Source organism: Phalacrocorax carbo, chromosome 7 (genome assembly GCF_963921805.1).
Source record: "Phalacrocorax carbo chromosome 7, bPhaCar2.1, whole genome shotgun sequence".
In the NCBI taxonomy this organism is placed as follows: Eukaryota; Metazoa; Chordata; class Aves; order Suliformes; family Phalacrocoracidae; genus Phalacrocorax; species Phalacrocorax carbo.
Window position 1 is genome coordinate 21,974,333 of NC_087519.1, and position 20,237 is coordinate 21,994,569.

The window sequence follows — 20,237 nt, forward strand, 5'->3', positions numbered from 1 at the left end:
CACACCAGGGCTCAGCAGGGCAAGGAGCAGGGACCCTGGGTGAGATGCTGGATCTCCAAAACCTTGTGACCTTGCCCTTAACACATGTACCATTGGCTTTGCACCTGGGCTAGAAGCTGGAAAGCTCTTCTCCTAGTGCCATGCTAGTATGGTGGGACCATTATGAACCCTGAAGGCTGAGGATCATCTTTTAGTCCTGCTGAGAGAACTGTGAGCTTTTGATAGCTGCTCATCTGGGTCTCCATGGACACCAGGAGCTGGTTTTGCTCCCCCAAAAATGGCTGGTGCCGGGGAGAACTATGGATGCCCCACTTTGCCTGAAGCAGGCGGTGCCTCCGGAGCCACCCACCACACCCGACATCAGGCTTCTTCTCCCGCTGGTGGTGGCGGCTGCTCCTCCCTTCCCTCGTCACCCTGGCGGGAACAAGGGTTCTTTGAGCGGCGGGTGGGTGGCGGGCGGGTGGGGGCCTCTAGCCCTTTAAGAGAGAAAATTGACTTTGTAATCTGAGCTAATTCCTCCTTTCTGACAGGCGGGAGAAGTTACGGGTCCCTCCCTCGCTCTGCTTTATTAAATATAGTAGTAGCAACAGCACTTGCCTGGAGGCAGCGCTGGCAGAGGCTGTGCTGTGCCTGGAGCCCGAGCCACTGCTCCAGCCCCAGGGGACACCATGGGTGCCCAAGGTGGCATTGCCACGCTGCTGCTGCTGCTGCTGCTGACCTGTCAGCCTCTGCCCCTCCATGCGGGATCCCCGGTCGGAGGTAAGCCCCATCCCACCAGTATACCCGAGGGTTGGAGTGGTGAGAAACCTGGGGGGGGATAAGGCTTCGCTTTGGGCGATTGGGGTGGGCTGGGAGGGATGAGAACCCAGGGGGGAGCAGTGTGGGCACCCATGGGTGGAGGCTGTCCCTCCCTGAGGTGCAGGGGGCCTGTCGCCAAGCCGGCAGGAGCAAGGAGAGGTGGCTGCCTGTTTTCAGGCAGGGTGCTTGGGCTGGGTTGCCCTGCATGGAAAGACGAGGGAGGGAGCAGGGCTGCTGACCCAACATGGCTCTCAGGGTGCTGTGTGCCCTGGCTATGTCTGATGCTTTCCCCAGGGACATACACAAATGTGGTGCTGGGTGGGATGAGGCTTGCTCCCTGCATGCATGCAGAAGCTGCAGGGCTTTGGTCTGCACCATGGGCAGCCCCTGGGAGAAAGGCACCTTCCTGCTTTGCCAAAGCCGTGCACCATGGGGAAAGAGCACGAGTACGTCCTGCAGCCCTGGTAGGGAGAGTCAGCCTTCCCTGCCCATGTTTGGCCTGCCTGTGAGAGCAGTTCCTCTCATCTGAGGAGCAGGAGCTTGGACTGGTGGGAAGGACAGAGCCGGGCAGCATTTGCCAGGGTATGTGTCACCTCCCAGCTCTGCTCTGTCCATCTGCCCTGTGTGTATGGGGTGGGCGAGATGATGCACCCTGTGCATGTGGTTAGGGTCTTGCCTCTTCTGCCAGCACAGCCTCAGAGAGGTACAGGATCATCCCTCCAGGTGATGGGGCACTAGGGCCTGTCTGGGGCTGAGGGTCTCCGGCAGGAGAAGGAGCCACAGTGCAGCAGGACAGGCTGGCCCCAGGCAGTGGGGAGGGCAGGGGGTGCTGACTGCTGCACAGAGACAGAGCTGGGCAGAGGGGTTATTGCAGGTCACAGGCTGGGTGGGGAGCAGACTGGGTGGTTTATATCCAGTTTTCCCCAAGATGTGACCAGGTTTGACCACATGGCTCTTGGCATGGCGGTGTTCTCTGCCTCAGCATCCCAACGGCCATCCCACAGCCCTGCTCCCACCCTGCACCTTCTGCCTGTGCCTTCTGCCTCCTACTCACTCCCCTGCTCTGGGACACATGTACCAGGAATGGTCTGAGCCTTGGCAGGCTCTGCAGGGTCTGGACACGGGTCTCATCCTGCTCAGAACAGCTCTGCACCTTAGCCTAACCCTCCAAGCTGCGCTGACCATTTGCACTAGGTCAGCGGCATCCACAGCTTCAGAAGTGGAGGGGATTTAAAAAGCACTTTTTTTCCTAACTCAATCCAAAAATAATATAACATCTCACCAAACAGTTCCTCTTCCCCAACCCTCCCCATGGGCGCCAGGGGACTATTTCTGTACCCGGACAAAGCAGATGCGCCAGCTGCGACCCTGGGTCTGGGCACCAGTCTCCTGTGAACCCCATCCCCTCAGGAACATCCCTGCTGAGACTAGCAGCGCTGGTGCCAGGTGTTCCCATGGGCTGCCTGCCATGGGACAAACCTCTGTCCCCATCAGGGAGAGCCACACCAGCCATCAGCAGCATGCCAGGCACAGGGCTGGGGCAGGCTAGTTTTTAGGGGCAAAGCCTGTGTTTTGCATTGCCTCCAGGCCCAGGCTCAGGGGCCCAGGCATTCTGCCCAGCCTGAAATGGAAAGAGTCACTGTGTACATCAACAAATACAACACTATATCAAAAAGAAAAAACACTCATAAACTTGTCCTCTTGACATCTGAGTGTGAAGATTTAGTAAACTGTTTTTAGACAGCCTGGCTCTCCTCTGGTTCCCAGTGAGGTCACCTGCAGGCTGAGCTCCTCCTTCCCCAAAAACCTTCTAACTGGGTGTTTGTAATGAGGAGGGATGTGGGAGGAAGAAGGAATTGGATGCGTAGGGTCCCTGTGAGCAGTAGTCACCCCAAGCTTCCAGTAAGGACGTGCCAAAAATGTACCCCTCAAGTCTCAGGTGGGCTCCCAGCAGCGGTGATGGGGGTCCCAGGACCCTGGCTTGTCCATGACTGCCCCATGCAGAGTTCTTGCTCATGGGCAGGGAATGGTGTCTGCCTCAGGGGATCTGGCTGGGACCCCTCCTGCTTTATCGGGGGTTATCGGCTCTAGGGAGCCGCCTCAGCTATTTCTCTCCTCCACTTTTGGAAATCTGACCAATTTATTCAAACTTTCTTTTTTGTGAATGCACCACATGTTTTGAGGTCATAGCTCCAAGCAGCTGGAAAAGTTTCCAGCTGATGGGAAAGCACAGGAAAAAGGCTGAAAAGGGGGGAGAATGCAAACTGGTATCGTGGGAATCGGGGAGGAATATTCTCGTCTCACTTTTATATTTAGCAACAGAGGGCTGTGGGCAAATATATAATAAGCGCATTCCTCCAAGATTGCAGGACAGGGTTAAGCTCACCCGGAGGAACTAATGTCAGGTTGAAGGCTGGACAGTAACAGGACTTTGGAGGCGGGAGGCTAACGCTGTCTGTGTGCCTAAATAAAGCTCAAAGCACAGACTGTTCGTAACAGGCGTTGGCTCAGATGAGCCTCAGCTCCCAGGGGCTGCTCCCTCAGTCCTTTCCAGGTGCCTGGAGGAGATGGGCTCTGGCTTGTCTCCTTTTTGGGAATCCAGCCTCCCTGAGCATTAGCATCATCCCCAGCCTTAATCCAGGAGAGTCCTAGAAACTCCCCAGCTCATATCTGTACACCTCCCGGGTCTTGCCTGGGCATCCCAGGCCATGTCCATGTGCCCAAGTTACCCCAGCAGGTAGAAGGCAGGTCTGCATGCAGCACAGCCCCATTTGCAACCAGCCCCTTCACTACCCCATATCTCCAAAACGCTTGGAGACACAGAGTGAGAAGTCTGTCCATCGGAGACTGATCATTCCCAAACCAGCCCTTCCCTGAGCCATCTCCATAACGCCCTGTGCTTGGTTGCACGTTGCCATGCTGCACTTGGATAGGATGCCCCATAGAGTTTTTCCAGGGTAAATGTAACAGAAAAACTGAGGTCAAAAGGAATGCATTATGATCTTTCTCCCTGAGCTGCTGCCATGGGATCAGACATGCCTGCATGATGCTCATTTTACTTGTGAAGTTTGCAAATGGACCCGAGGCCTTTTGTTAATGTGTCACAACCAGAGAACCCACTTTGCCCTGTTGCAAAGCCAAGGGCTGCATCGCAAAGCAGAGCCCAGTGTCAGAGCAGATCTGGATTCTGCAAAGCTGGGCTTAAAACCAAAGAGGCGGAACTACTGCAGCCCTCCCCGAACCTAAGATGGAGAGGATACAGGTTTGCCCCCCAGTTTGTCACTCTTCAGCTGTCGCTCATCCTCAGAACGGACCAAATAGGGCTTCCGAGCATCCTCCTGCCAACTGGCAGTGAGGTGGGGTGAAAGGTGTTTATGCCCTGTGCCCTGGATCCAAGAGGGTGGAAATTCCCATTTTCCATCCTTCCTCCATGGGCGTGTCGCCTGTGCCTGTTGTGCACTGCTCTGTGCAATACCTCTGGGAGCTGCCCTGTGCCCAACGGCTGCTCTTGGCTGCCTGACAGACAGACAGACAGTAGCAGCAGAAAGCATCCTGGGGAAGGGATGCCAAAAATTGATGGGAGTGGAGAAAGTCATGGGGCAAACAGCACAGTTTGGAGGTGGCCAGTCCCATCATGTGCCTCCAAGCTATGGAGAAAAAAGTTATATTCGTCAATCACTCTGACTCACTGGCTGTTCAAAGAGTCTTCAAGGGCTGTGAGTCAGCTCAGGATGGGGCCTATGGATCCCTGCTGCTTCTTTTGCCCAAATCTTGGTTTTCTGGTGGCTGTTTTTCCTCCCTGCTGTGGGCGGGCAGGGGGAAGGTGGGTGGGGGAGTTGGTGTCAGAGCCCCTGGCTGCTTGCAGTGCCAGCCCCAGGCATGTTAATGGATGTTCCCCTTCTGTTGTCATGCCATAAGACCCTCTGTTCTCCCCAGTGCACAGCCAGAAAGCAAGGGGGTGTCAGGAGGAACTTCCTATTCCCTTTCCCAGCCTCTGGCTGGGCTTCAGCCGGGCTTTGAGGTTTTTGTGCATCATATCCCACAGAAATTTCTGGGCCCACTGGGGTCATTTCCTCTGGGAGCTGGGGAGGAGAGAGAGGAGTTTTGGCCTGAGGTAAATGTGGCTGAGAAAAGCCTCCTGCCCTGGCCCACAGCCCTGGGAGGGGATGTGCATGCCTGCTTCCACACCCCCACAGCCCCACGTGGCCAGCTGTATGTCCCCCCTGCACTAGAAATAGAGCAGCATTTATTTTCTCTATAAACATCACCCCACTGCTTGTTTCTCATAGATGGAAAAGGCGGGGGGGTGACAGGGGTGAGGAGGAGGAGGCAGCGTGGGGAGGGATACCACCAAAAGCTTGAGAAGAGAGAGAAGAGGAGAGGAGAGGAGAGAGAAGGAGAGGAGAGAGAGGAGAGGAGAGGAGAGGAGAGGAGAGGAGAGGAGAGGAGAGGAGAGGAGAGGAGAGGAGAGGAGAGGAGAGGAGAGGAGAGGAGAGGAGAGGAGAGGAGAGGAGAGGAGGAGAAGAGAAGAGAAGAGAAGAGAAGAGAAGAGAAGAGAAGAGAAGAGAAGAGAAGAGAAGAGAAGAGAAGAGAAGAGAAGAGAGGAGAAGAGAAGAGAAGAGAAGAGAAGAGAAGAGAAGAGAAGAGAAGAGAAGAGAAGAGAAGAGAAGAGAAGAGAAGAGAAGAGAAGAGAGAGAAGAGAAGAGAAGAGAAGAGAAGAGAAGAGAAGAGAAGAGAAGAGAAGAGAAGAGAAGAGGAAGATGAGATTTCAGGTCTAGAAAGGGGAAAAAAGAAAATACTAATTTTCTTTGCAGTTAGAACTGCAAGGCAGACAATTTAGCATGTAAACTCCAGATGAGCAAAAAATATCCTCTCTTTCCCCTTCTACACTGCAAACACCCCTCCCTGTCCATGAAGACACTTCTTTACCTGTTGCAGCACCCAGCGTCACCGAAAGCCCATCCTGGCCATCGTCTTTGTAGCACTGCAGAGCACAGGGTGCTGTGGGTGCTGCCCTGCCAGCATGGCTATAGCCAGATCATCCTGAGCTGCACATTTTAAAAGCTCCTTCTCTGCCCCTGGATGCTGAAATTAAAGCTGTCAGGTAGCTCATGGCAGAGCTTCAGCATCTCCCTCCATGCACCAGGCTGTATGCTACTCTTGTGCCTGTCCTTCCCCTCCTCATCCCAATTTTGGCTGATAACGGCCCCCCCCCCCCCCCCCCCCCCATATTGGCACTTCAAGAGCTATTTGACACAAGCTAGGCTTGGAAATGTCTGAGCCAGAGCGTCTGGAGGTGGGCCCCTATCCAGCGGCGGCCGTGTTCTTTGTTGACAGCAGGCAAGGATCTCTCCGGTAATGTCCAGCCATTCCAGGGATGCCTGTGAGCATCTCCTGGACAGGCTCTACTTCTCACCCTGACAGCTCCTGAGAAGGTTTCTTCCCTCTGCCAGGGCTGGGAACCCTCTTGGGAACAGGCACCAGCTCCGTCAGGTGGGCAGGGATGGGATTTGGGGCTCTGCAGGTGGGATGTGCACCCTGGGTGCCCCGACACAAGCCACCAGCGCAGGCTTCCCCCAAGGTCCTCCTAATCCTCCAGCCCTGGGTGTCTGGGATTGTCCCCTTGTATGCCACCATGTGCCCCCCTGCAGCTCTGCAAGCCCTTCCTTCATCAGGTGGGAAGGTGCCAACATTGGACCTGTGATAGGGAAAGCTGTGGGTGTGGGAGATAGGATGTGCAGGGTGGAGCTGGAAAACCTGACAGCCAGTGAGAGGATGAGGCAGCTTGGGAGAAAAAAAGAAAGAAGAAAGAAAGAAAGAAGAAAAGAGAGAAAAAGAGAGAAGAGAAAAAGAGAGAAAGGGAGAAAGAGAGAAAGAGAGAAAGAGAGAGAGAAAGAAAGAGAGAAAGAGAGAAAGAGAGAAGAGAGAAAGAAAGAGAGAAAGAGAGAAAGAGAGAAAGAGAGAAAGAGAGAAAGAAAGAAAGAAAGAAAGAAAGAAAGAAAGAAAGAAAGAAAGAAAGAAAGAAAGAAAGAAAGAAAGAAAGAAAGAAAGAAGAAAAGAAAGAAAGAAAGAAGAAAGAAAGAAAGAAAGAAAGAAAGAAAGAAAGAAAGAAAGAAAGAAGAAAGAAAGAAAGAAAGAAAGAAAGAAAGAAAGAAAGAAAGAAAGAAAGGAAAGAAAAGAAAGAAAGAAAGAAAGAAAGAAAGAAAGAAAGAAAAGAAAGAAAAGAAAGAAAGAAAGAAGAAAGAAAGAAAGAAAGAAAGAAAGAAAGAAAGAAAGAAAGAAAGAAAGAAAGAAAGAAAGAAAGAAAGAAAGAAAGAAAGAAAGAAAGAAAGAAAGAAAGAAAGAAAGAAAGAAAGAAAGAAAGAAAGAAAAGAAAGAAAGAAAGAAGAAGAAAGAAAGAAAGAAAGAAAGAAAGAAAGAAAGAAAGAAAGAGAGAAAGAGAGAAAGAGAGAAAGAACAAAACTCAGCTTGGGATGGTTTGGAAACCACGTCCTCCGGGGCTGATACAATATTTCCAGTCCAACTTCTCCTGGCAGAGGGAGCGTGAGCGAGCCTGAGTCACACTGCAGGGGATGGCACAAAAGCCCCATTGAGCCTCCTACTTTCCTCCCCGTGCTTCACTTCCCAGGGCAAAAACTCCAACCACCTTTTCCAGCTCAGGCTTATTCCTTAAGTCCCTCCAGAGTAATTTAGCCACATGAAAGTCATTAACAGCTCTCCATCCCCTGCTCCCACTCACGTCAGGCTTCGGGGGTGCTCATCCTGGGGATGCATCCCCCCAGCTCTTCCTAAAAGCTCCATGACCTTTGTAAGGGAGATGCAGCCTATGCTTGGCCAGGGCCGTAGCAGTGCCAGCTATCAACTCCTTGCCCTCCCCTCCGTGGCTCTGCATCTGGCCGAGCAGGAGAGCACAGGAAATACCATCAGCTTTAGGGCTGCTTGAATCATCGTAAAACCACGCTGGATAAGCAAGGCCTGGAGCTCCAGAGCGCCAGCAAAGCCTCCTGGACCCTGCTTTATGGCCTCCAGCTCTAGCAGTTCCTTCATGCTGCTTCATAGGGATGGGGGAGGCAGGCAGGAGCAGGCACACACATTGAGGAGGGGGTCGAGGGCTGGCAGGACGTAGGATGATACAGCAAGCCCCCTCCCAGGCAGCGCAGAATTAGCAGGAGCCATGTTTTCCCCTCACCCCAAAGTCTGTGGGCTGCAAAAAGGCAAATTTTTTTTTCCCAAAGCTGTGAGGCAAGAGCCAGGGGAAGGCAAGCGGGAGAGCAGCTGGCAGGGGAACAGGGAGAGGAACTGAATTAATAAACACAGACAGAGGTTTTCAGAGCAGTGCAGTGCAGCCAGAGGTAGGGGCAGGTGATCTGCTTTGGGAGGCAGGGGCCAGCAGGATGGAATAGGGGCAAAGTAGAGCACCCTATCCCAAGGGCTCTCATCCCACACCTGAAACAAGGGTGATGGCCACTTCTGGCAAGTGCTTGGCTGTCAGCAGCCCTGAGGAGGATGATCAGCTGTAGCTTTGCTGGCGGTTTCCCGGGCGCTGCTTTCCAACAATCTCTGCTGGCCGGCACTCCTAGAAAGCGTTGGCTCCGGGGAGCCCTGCTGTGAGGGAAGGCCAGGTGGAGGGTGGAAGGCAAGAACCGGAGCTCTCATTCCCATTGCCAGGGTTTGAAAAGCACGCACAGCCCTGGCTCAGGGTGTGGGAGCTGCAATCGCCATCTGGGGTCGCGGGGGATAAAACCTGGAAACGGGGATAGAGCCTTCCTCCTCAATGGGAGCTATCACAATAGGGATGGGTCCATGCCAATGCTACCCCACCCCATAAATCTCGAGGCTGAACCCCAGGATGCAGGACAGCAGGGAGAGGCTTTTCCCATGGCAGGGGCTGCTTGCTGGGCTGGCTCTGCCCTGTCCCAAATGCCTTAGCCTATCCTGGAGGCAGCCCCACGCTGGCTGCGGAGGAGGTTCCTGCCAGCACGAAGGGGACCACAGGATGTCCCAGAGGTCCCCACCAGGCTTGGATGCCATCGCTGCAGCCCAAGACTGGCTCACATATGACCCATCTCCATTGCACTGGGGTTTCCTCCCTGCAGAGACCTGAATGGGTGCCTAGCCCTCCTGCTGCACCCAGGCACCCACTCAGGACTCTGGGAGTGCCTGAAGGCAGCAGCACCCCAGTCTCCCCACCTGACACCCCTTCCTCCCAGCAAAGCCCCAGCCAAACCCCAGAGCCACTCCACAGCAGTTGTGTTTGCCTTAGCCTGCCTCGCAAGCTGCTCATTTCCTTCCCCAGCCATAAATAAAACCACGCCGTAAAACGAAGGGAATGTGTAACATAATGAAGCCTTTCTCAGAAAGCCCATCAGATCCTTTCCTCCCCCAGCCCTTCCATCCCATGTGGGGACAGGGACACAGCCCAGCCCTGCCACCTCCCAGGGTGCAGCTGGGGCGTAAGGGGCTGTGGGTCCTGACAGGCATCACAGAGCCAGGCTCAGGATTAGGGAGGCTGAAGCACTGGGGCCACCCGTAATGGTCTTGCCCACCCTGTCTGTGCTGGGAGAGGGGACGGTAGCTCAGGCACATGCTGTGGGGGGACCAGGAGGGGTTCAAGCTGCCAAGCAGCATCCCCAGGGCTGGACAGGTGTCCCCCAGCCCATCCAGTGTTTGCACAGTGGGTGGGTGCAGCATGGTGAAGCTGGCAATGGATGAGCTCACTGCCTTATAAAGTCAATAAAATAAAAAAAAGAACCCCAAACAACTCAGCCTCAAAACAAGCTCCCGATGCTGCGGAGGAGGAATACACCAGGCTGGCCATGGGGTGCCCCACCAGCATCCCAAGCCAGTGGTTGGGGCTCAGCAGCAATGGGCATGCTGCCTACACAGGGGCCACTTGTTGGCACTGGCCGGCAGGCAGGAAGGAGGGCAGCCGGCAGGCTGGGCTGCACCCGCTAGCGCACAAGCCAGGGGCTGTTCAGGCAACAAGGAGCCTTCACTCCCCGGCTGTTTTTCCACCCTCAGAAAACTGGTGTGGCTGGGGTGGGAAGTGGCTGCAAACACAGAGAGCCTTTCAGGGGGGTGTGTATGACTGCACCGGGCTCTCCTGGCTCCCACTCCAGTAATTAAAGAGCTGCTTTAATGAATTTCAGTCCCTTCCCTGCAAACACACGTGGGCCACCAGCCCTGGCCCCCACCTGTCCCCCACTGCAGACTGAATGAAGCCTTGTTGAGCAGCCAGCCCCTCCTCAGGGCTGTGCTGCCGCTTCCCAGGTAGGGTTTACTCCACTCCTTCCTCCTCAGCCTCAGCATCCTCCTCCTGCAGCGCCTCAGGGACTCGTTTGTATCCCTCACACACCAATGTACCTCCTCACACACACCCCAAAATGCATCTAGCTGTCTGACAGGCAGGGCTGCAGATCCCCCCAGCTGGGGTAAGAGCCTGTGGGTGGCAAAGGCATCCATCCACCAGCTCACATTTCCTCCTGCACACCCAGGAAACATCTCCCCACTCCAGAAAACCCTCCTGTCCAGTGCCGGTTCACTCTGCAAACCCTCGTGCTGAGCTTTGTGAGCGTTTTCTCTTGTCTGGGCCAGGAGCTGGCTCCTCCATCCTCCTACGTGCTGAGGAGGAGGTGGGAGAAGTTTGTGTGCCAAGATGTTAAAACATGGAGGAGAGCCCAAACTAGCCCTGCTTGAGCCCCAGAGCCCCCCAGCCTGGAGCCCCCCAGGCAGATGCTGCCCCACAGTGCTGCCCCGCACGGGGCTCTGCTCCCCAGGCCACTGTAGCCAGCTCGCTATGGGGCTGGGGTGCCAAAAAACTCCCTGAACACCAAAAAACAGCAATTGGAGAGGCCAAACCCTCTGTGATTTCAACTGGAGGAGCAGGGGGAGAGGTCCAAGACATCTCAGACCCAGCGCGTGGCTGTCAGCTGGGGTGGGTGCCGGAACGGGTGCCAGGGCAGCGCTGGCTTGCACAGAGTCCTCGCTTGTTTGCCGGCCCCAGGAGGAGCCGAGCACACCCAGGGCCTCACTCTCATCCCCTTGCTCAGAACTTTTGGCTCATCTCGTTGTTTTCAATGAAAAAAAAAACCCAACAAAAAAAACCAAATGACACTGCAGCCTATAATCTGCTGGCTGCTGGCCGGCTGCTTGGAAACTGTGACAGAGGCCCCTCTCGCCTCAGCAGTGCCTTTTCATCGGCCTGGCAAGGCAGGGGCAGCGATTTCCTGTGGGACATGGCAAGCTGGGAATGTCAATTATTTTTAGCTGGGATGAGCAGGACAGCCAGGGTGCCCACCCCAACCCACAGCCAGGGCATGAAGACCCAGTGCCCCGCATGATGAGGGAGGGAGGGCCAGTTTAGCATCCCCATGCAGGGAGAAGGCTCAGCTTGGGTCACAACATGCCCATGGCATGATTGTGGCACCCTCAGATCACCTGGGAAAGGTGCTTTTGGGTCACAGGAGTGTATCTGAATGGGGTGGTGCTGGGATGCTCAGCCACAGCCAGCCTGTGAACATGGTTGGGTACATGGAGGGGTCCCTGCCCTCTTTGTACATGCCCAAATCAGAGCCGCCACCCAAGTGATGAATCAGGGTGGTGCACCCTGTGCCACAAAGGCTCCTCCAGGGCAAAATGCATTTGGAAAACAAAAAAACCAATTCCAGCAAGTCATGTTTTCTGCATCTTTTGCAATGTGGAAGGCAAGGAAGAGGGGAGAAGGAGGTAAAAAGCTGCAAGTCCCTTGTGAAAGAGAATTGCCACAGGTCAAGCGGTATTCACTTCCTGGCCAGGCTGCAGAGCAGAGAAGGAGAACAGCCCTGAAATAAAACAGGAATTTTGGAAGACAAACAGCAGTAATTCACACTGCTCTGCTGCTGGAGAAAAATCCCAGCGCCTTCTGGAGCTGGGCAAGGGCCTCTCCTCCCTCCCCCAGCAAACAGCACTGCTCCCCTGGGCATCTGCCCTTTCGGTAACTTTTCATAAGTAGCATTTAATGAGACAAAAGGAAGAAAACATCTCTGGCAGCTTCAGGAGAACAGAGGCAGGACAAAATGTGCTGGCTGCAGGAGCTACTGCCCCTTGTCACACTGGAAAACAGGCTGGCTGTGCTAGACCTGCTCCTCCAGCCCCAAAACATGATCCCCTACACCCATGGGAGATGCTGCCCAGCCCCTGGACTGGCAGAGGAGCTGCCAGTGGATCCGGTGCCAGCAAAGCTTTCCCTTCACGTGAGAGCAGCCTCTCAGTGCCCATCTGAGGAGCATGTTTTTGGGAGTAGGGGAAGCCACAAAACTGAAATGTAGCAAAATCCTGGTGGGAGCTGGAGCATGCACACACAGAGGAGAACCTCAGTGGGAGCCAGCACATAACGTGCATGCAATGTCTCTGAGGACCACAATATATTGCACATATGTGCATGCCTTGCTGGGGCCAGAGCACAGCCACCTGTGTCTGTGCAAGGAGGGAGAGGAAAATTCGCTTTTGCAATGTGCTGTGTCCTTCCCGCTCACCAAATGCCGGGACAAGGTGGTGCCAAGAGCCCCAGACAGCACCTGGCAGGGCACCCACCTTGGCCACCCTTGGCCACCAAGCAAGGTATGGTGGGGCTGGCTTGTTTTGCAAGGACCACTGGAAGGAGGGAGCAGGGCAGGAAAGGACAGCGCCCTTCAGGGCCCTGCAAAGAATAGCACAGCTCCTCTGAGTCACTAGCTAAGCTGAAGAGCACAAGGAAGACAAAGTGCCCCATGCCAACAGCAGGCACGAGGGCCAGGAAATGAGCAGGCTTGCATAAGGCGCACTGGCAGCCCTGCCCTGGGCTGAGCAAAGGGCTTGGTATTAAAGCAAGTGCTAGATATTTCCATGCTGCCATTTCTTCCCTGCCTGGAGCGGGTGGGGTGATGGTCCTTGCAACACCGGCATTATTCTCTCAGATGCCAGAAGAAAGCCAAGGCACCTTCTCTGCTGTCAGCCATGGGAAATGATTTTTCCTTAGGTCTGGGCAAGGAAGTCTCTCCATCCCTGAAGGGCTCAGAAGAGCATCCCCTATGCAGGACACTACAGAGCTCAGATCAGAATAAAATGAAAAAAACCAAAGCAGAGTGTTCCAGCTCTGCTCATGCCAAGCAAACCCTCACCGTCACCTCTAACAATGGGATTGTTTCAAACCCTCCATGATTATGGCTGCTTGTTTTTGGATTTTCACTTGCTGCACCACCCCATGAGCAAAGCCTGCCTGCTGGAGCAGGGGGAGCCTGCTCAATTCCCACCCCGGTCAGCCCCACAGAAAAGTGGGCAATAGGAAAAAAAGCAGCTGTAAGAGCACATATGGGTGTTTACAGCCTGACTTCACCATGCAGGAGGCTGGTTTCATCCCAGCACCTAGCCTCCATCCCTTCCTCTAAAAGCGAGCAGGGGCTGGGCTGGGACCCTGGGAGAAGCCAAAGCCACATCCTCATTGTCCCGCAGCACCTCAGCAAGCTGCATGTGGGATCCCAAACCCCAGCGTGGGTCTGATGACAAAAAGTACAGTAGGGAAGTATAGCGGGTAAGCTCTGCACATACAAATTCAAGCACAGCAAGCCTCATGGACTGTGACTACATATGGACTGAAAATGTGCATGTTCACCCTTCTCAACATACCCTTACCAAATATTTACAACTTACAGGTCTTCTGAGTGCTTATGCCTCAGCCTCCAAGCGCGGTTGCCTTTGCCATGGGTTGCTCTGGAGCTAACCATGATGGCCAGCAGTGCATTGCAGACACACATACTTAATGTGAGTGCAAGGCACACACATGCACTGAGCCAGGAAAAAAGTACAAGCACTTTAAAATTAAGCCTTGCTGCTCCCTGTGTTTTAAGTCTGCCCTCTCCCGCATATGCCCTGTGACACAGTCTTTCATTTCAAGACCGCATGCCATTGTGCTGAGTTCCTGTAAGGCTGATGTATATTGGGCATTGAACATGTTCCAGCTGCAGCTTCAGATGCCTGCTTTGAGCTGAGGTTTCCATATGGCCTGACATCCACATATGGATTGCAGGCACACGTGTTTATTCCTCCAGCACTGACAGAGCAGCCACCTTCAGGGTGAACGTCAACAATGTTTGGATGACATGGAGAGCTGTTAGAAAGCAATGTAAAATAGGGAGAGGAGCAGAGGTCATGGTGTTGGCTGACCCATTGGCGTCCCCAGGGCTCCCACACAGCATCTCTCTGTTCAGCAGCAATTGACACCAGCTGGGGCATCTGGCCAAGGCACAACACAGCCACTTCTGGAAGGGTTCATACGCCTCCAAAGGGAGACAGCTGAGGCAGAAGTGGAAAAGACTCATTATGGTAATGGTTTGCCTCCTAATGCTTGGGAACTCAGTCTGAAGGTAGGCACTACTGCATTTAGCCATGTAATAAGGAGGAAAGTTCCTCTAAAATCTGCATGGGCAAGGAGAAACAGAACCTCTGCCTCTACACACCCAGCCCCTAGAAACCCCTTCCCCTAGGAAAATCAGAAAAAAGACTCCCCTGAGGGCCCTTCCAGGCTGCTGGGCTCCAGCACCATGTCACAGGGCAAATGGGGAGCCCAGGAGGGGAAAGGCTGGTGGACAGGCTCAGAGGGTTCCAGATTCACAGCACCCACACAGACGGAGCTTCTTCCTTCCCTGACCATCTCCCTTCTCTCCCCAGCCTCTTTCTTCGGGGACGGCTTTGTGGAGATGCCGCTGGCGGATGCCTCGCACACGGTGCAGCTCCACCTGCAGCTGTACACCAGCCAGGGGAACGGGCTGCTCTTCCTGGCTGCCGGCCAGCCTGATCACCTTCTGCTCCAGCTGCGAGCTGGCACCCTGCAGGTCAGCACCCTGGCATCCCCATGCAGGCTGGAATCTATGGAATAGGGCTTCATCCAGCAGCACCTGAAAGCAGCAGCCCACAGGTCCAGACACAAGCCTGGACAGACGAGCTGTCAAGACCCCTACCAGGGGATGTTAAAAGTTTCAGAATGTGGACACAATCTTGGCAGAATCAGTTAAATACAGAGAAACAGGCTCCAGCTGGGAAGCTCCTCACCCACTGCCTAGGGTGATGCTGGGGAGCATGAGGGAGACACCCGGACACCGGCATCCCATGTACATTCCATGGTCAGACGTGGTGCACAGCACCCTCAGGGTGCAAGGGGTTAGTGAAGAGAAGGGATGAGCCAAGAGGATCCAGAGAAAGGAGAGGTCTCCATCAGCAGACTCCCCTACTCCACCATGGGCCAAGCCCAACTGGGGCACGGGAAGGGACTTCTCTCTTGCAGTTGTGGTGTTGGTATCCACCATGAATAAAAAGAGCAGGGAGCATCTGAGGCACACATCCTGCCTCTCCTGCAGCCTCAGCTGCACCACCAACCACATCTAAACCAAAGCAGGAGAGCAAGCAAGCAGCTGGCCGGAGGTGTCCCTAATGCAGACCATGTGTCTCAGGGTCCATCAGCTAACCCTCTACTTAGGCAGGCTCCAGGCTGCTGCTTGTGGGGAGCAAAGCCTGCTATTTTCCCTGCCAGTTCCAAGAGCAGGGGCTGGAAGCAGCCCAGGCTGCAGGGATGGAGGGTGGCAGGCAGGATGGAGCAGGGAAAGAGGAGCCAGCATCTGGAAGGGCTCCTCCATGGGGGGAGAGGGAAAGCCCACTAGTGGGGCAGTAGGACTGGGGGATGGAAGATGCCAGGGAAATAGCCCTGAGACTGGGATTTGCTGAGAAAGAGTGAAAAAGGAGAGAAATTCAGAGAGCAGGACAGAGAAGGCATGCCCACAGCAGGATCTAGCTGGGGAGAGAGGAACACACACAGGAGGAAGAGGGCAGGATGAACAGTGGTGAACAGAGGGACTAAAACACTTGTGAGCCCCCAGGGACAGTCCACACTTCAGTAGGTATTTCTGGTAATTGGATAGATGTCTCCTGTGCTGCAGATAACACCTTGCTTGAGCTGAGCACTTTCTATGTCCTTCCCTGCAGGCCAGGCTACAGCTGGGCTCAGAGGAGATAACACTACAGTCCCCAGAAGAGCTGCAGCTCAATAACCTCGTGATGCATGATGTGGAGCTGCTGGTGGAAGATGGCAGGATGATGCTGACCATTGATGGCCTCTTCAACAGCTCTGTGGACATTGCAGGACCCCTGCGTGAGCTGGACATCCAGTACGGTCTCTATGCCGGTGGGACAGGCAGCCTTGACCTGCCGTACCTTGCTGAGGCCAGCTCACCCTTCAGAGGTTGCCTCCACTTAGTGACATTCAATGGCCTGGATGTCCTCTCCCCACTCTCCTCTGATGGCAGCTCCAAGATCTTCCACCAGGTCCAGGAAGGGTGCAGCACAGAGTTCTCTGCGGAACCCGAGGACCCCTTTGGGTTCCTGGGGCCACATTCCTACATTGCATTTCCCACGTGGAATGCAAGGGAGGAAGCGACCATTGAATTTGTGATAACAACGAGTGTCACCCAGGCACCCCTCATCTACCATGCAGGGCTGGAGAATGACTTCTTCTACCTGGAGATCTCCAACGGGCGCCTGAGAGGGTTTGTTGAGAAGGGGAATGGTGTTACAGTCCTGCACAACAACATTTTCATTAGCGATGAGCAGCAGCATTATGTCAAAGTCTACACAGACATCCACAAGTTTGAGATCCTGATTGATTACTACGCCTCATCCACATCCAGCAGGGGCATCAATAACTACCTGGACCTTCAGGGAAACCTCTTCATTGGAGGTATGAATGAAAAAGCTTTGCAAAGCCTGAGGGGGCACCATCTTGCTTTCACCTCTGTGTGGACCATGACCAACAACTCGTTTGTTGGCTGCTTGGAGGACCTGCGGATAAACCTGCACAGGAGGAGTCTACAAGATGCTGTGATCACAAAGGATATCACATCAGGCTGTGAAAAGCAGGAGCACTACTGGGACTATGACGAGGTGTATGAGCAGGATGAGGCACCCACTTCCCCATCTCCAGATGTCTGGTCGGGAGCACCAGGCCTGGTGGTGGAACCGTGCCAGCCAGACAATAGCTTCCCTCCTGCCTTTGCAAACATCAGCAGGCTGCTGCACATCAGCCCCCTCATCGTCTCTGAAGGGGGCACAGCCTATCTGGAGTGGAAGCACGCCCAGCCAACAATAGACTTGAGCCTTGCAAACATCCGGCAGTCCCAAATCCTCTTTAGCATCACCAATGACCCTAGGCACGGCCAGCTGGAGCTAGACATTCCCGGGTCCAGGAGCAGAAGGAAGTTCACCTTGTTGGACATTGTGAATCGGAAAGTCAGATATGTCCACGATGGCTCTGAGGGGCCCATGGACCAGCTGATGCTGGAGGTGACAGTGACTGCCCAGCAAGGAGTCCCAGAGTGCTTGCGGCAGGGGCAGGTGTACCTGCTGCCCATCATGATCAACCCCGTCAATGACGGCCCACAGGTGATCTTTCCCCACGGGAACCACATGACAATCTTAAAGCACACACGGAAACACCTGACCACAGACATCCTGCAGGTACTAGATGATGACACATCCTGTGATGACCTTGAATTCCAGCTGCATGGTAGCCAGCAGATGGAGGAGGGTTACGTGGAGTATGACTTTCACCCTGGAGTGCCCATAGAAGAGTTCTCCTGCAGGGACCTGGAAGCAGGCCACATAGTCTATGTGCACCAGAGTGGGACAGACTTACAGCTCACCTTGCAGGTGAGTGACGGCACAGTCCCCAGCCCTGTTGCCACCCTAAGGATCCTTGCCATTGACCCTGACATCCACCTGCACAACAACACTGGCCTCTATATCTCCCAAGGAGAGGCTGCACGCATTACCACAGCCAACCTGTCAGTGGAGACAAACGCCATGAAACAACGCGTTGCTATCCTGTATGTCCTCACAGAGCCCCTAAGTTATGGTGAGGTCCAGAAGCAAGGGAGCGTGGGAGGGGAATGGAAAAAAGTCGAATCCTTCCACCAGCAAGACCTGGAGCAAGGGCGCATCCAGTATTTTAGCACAGACTCAGAGCACCATCAGGAAGATCTTGTGGAGAAGCTGAGATTTGAGGTCCAGGTGGGGCAGAAGGTCTTGCAAAACAACACCTTTCTCATAAGGATTAAAAGAGCAACCATTAGGATGAGGACCATGGTCCCTCTCCAGATGAAGAACAAGCGTCACAGAAATATCACCAGTAAGGAGCTGGAAGCAATGCTGGAAAATCAAAACTCTGCTCCAGTCCCTTTCCACTATGTGCTAATCCAGGCTCCCAAAAAGGGAAACCTGGAGCTGCTCGGCAACAGGCTGACCGAAGGCTTTGGTTTTACTCAAGATGACCTGCAAAGAAACCACCTGAGCTACAGTGCGACCATCAGGAACTCTCAGCAAGCAGAGGACACCTTCCAGTTTCGTGTCCATGCTGGTGAGGAGTACTCTCCCATCTACACCTACTCAATCAGCATTGGTGGAGACCCTGATGCACCAGCCCTGACCAACGTCCTCCTGACTGTGCCAGAAGGGGGGCAAGCTGTCATCTCCAAGGACCACTTGTTTGTACAGAGCATGAACAGCATGGACTACCTCTACGAAGTGATTGAGGGGCCAGCACATGGGAGGCTGGCTTGGGCTTCATCCCATGGCTGGGCTTCCAGAGAGGAGATCACAGAGTTCACCAATGATGACATTGTCCACCGCCGGCTGCTGTACCAGCACGATGACTCTGAGACACTGGAGGACGACATCCCCTTCGTAGCGATCAGACAGGGTGAGGGCAGTGCTGAGCCCGATGTGGAGGAGGTGAGAGGTGTTTTCAGGGTCTCCATCCAACCCATCAATGACCACACCCCAGTCCAGGTGGTGAACAAGGTCTTCAATGTGGTGCGCAATGGGCAGCATCTACTGACGACAGATGACATTGCCTTCACTGACAAGGATTCTGGCTTCTCTGACATGCAGCTAGTGCTGGCGAGGAAGGATATTTTATTTGGCAGCATCGTGTCTGTCGACGACAGAAGCCACCAGGTCTACCGGTTCACACAGGATGACTTGAGGAAGAAGAAGATCCTCTTTGTCCATTCTGGGGCTGACAGGGGCTGGATCCAGCTACAGGTCTCAGATGGCCTCCACCAAACCACAGCCCTCCTGGAAGTACAGGCATCAGACCCCTACATCAAAATAGTCAACAACACTGGTCTAGTCATTCACCAAGGCAGCAGAGGGAGCATTGACTCCTCTGTCCTCAGCCTGGAGACCAACATGGACATCAGGTCAGATGAAGAGATACAGTTCCTGATAATGACCCCGCCAAGATGGGGAACCGTGCTGAGAGGGGAGCAGCCAATCATGGCCTTCTCCCAGAGAGACCTGTTAGCAGGAGAGATCTCCTACCACCACAATGGGAGCAGGAACACCCGGGATGAGCTCCAGTTCACTGTAGAAGCAAACAATGTGGTGGTGGAGGACACACTGGCCATCAGCGTGTTCTTGGGCACCCATCCCAGCCCCCTGCACATAGTCAACCACAAGGAGATCCATGTCTTCCAGGGGGAAGCAGCTGGGATCAAGAAGAAGTACTTACTGGTGAGTATCCCCTTCTCTAGTCATGCCCCTAGACTGTATCACTTCCCTGGCCACCACTACAGCCACCAGTGGGACTCCATTTTACTCCCATCTGCCCAGAGGAAAGGACGCATGCCCATGTCAGGCTTTGTCCAGGGGCAAAGTGGGGTTTAAGGCCTGGCCTTGGCAAGAAGGTGATTCTGGCAGCTCATCACACAGCAAAGCCTTGGGGGAATGCACAGCAGTGGGCTGTGGGGCAGCCCAGCCTCACAGGCACCAGCCTCCCACTCATGCCTTGTCTCCCCCACACTCCCAGGTGACCCATGAAGAGATCCCTCCTCAAGACATAGTCTACCTGGTGAGCAGTCCCCCGGCCTCTGGCTTCCTTGCGATGCTTCAGCACAGCCGAGACTCGAACGAGCAGCCCAGCCTCGACCCCATCCAGTCCTTCACCCAGGAGGATATCAACAATGGCAAAGTCCTCTATCTCCACTCCAAGCTGGAGGAGGAGCATGACCAGTTTGTTGTGGACATCACGGCCAGCGGTGCAGACCCGCTGGAGGGGGTGGTGGTGAGCCTGGCCGTGCTCCCCATCACTGTCCCCCTGGACATCCGGAACATCACAGTGCCAGGAGGTGGCTCTGTCACCCTCTCCACAGGCATCCTCAACATCCCTAACACCTACTTCACATCTCTCAGCATGGAGTTCAAGGTGCTCGAACCCCCCCAGTTTGGCACCCTCCTGAACAGCAAGCGGCCTGAGGACGGCAAGCTGCACAGCTTCACCTGGAGCGAGGTAGAGCAGCCAAGGGTGCCTGCTTGCCCACCATGCTGCTTTGGTAGGGGCTTTGGCAAGATCCCGTGTGTGGGCTCCAGTCCCCAGTGCC

General features: G+C 54.4%; 1 protein-coding gene across 1 annotated transcript in view; it reads left to right on the plus strand.

Moving 5' to 3' along the window:
* Positions 1-592: 592 nt before the first annotated feature.
* CSPG4 (chondroitin sulfate proteoglycan 4) overlaps positions 593-20,237 on the plus strand; it is a 33,448-nt gene continuing 13,803 nt past the window's right edge. The window contains exons 1-4 of the mRNA XM_064456782.1: positions 593-759; positions 14,482-14,645; positions 15,790-19,371; positions 19,667-20,146. Of these exons, the coding sequence (XP_064312852.1) occupies positions 669-759; positions 14,482-14,645; positions 15,790-19,371; positions 19,667-20,146 (4,317 nt within the window). The 5' untranslated portion in view covers positions 593-668. The remainder of the gene's footprint in view (positions 760-14,481; positions 14,646-15,789; positions 19,372-19,666; positions 20,147-20,237) is intronic.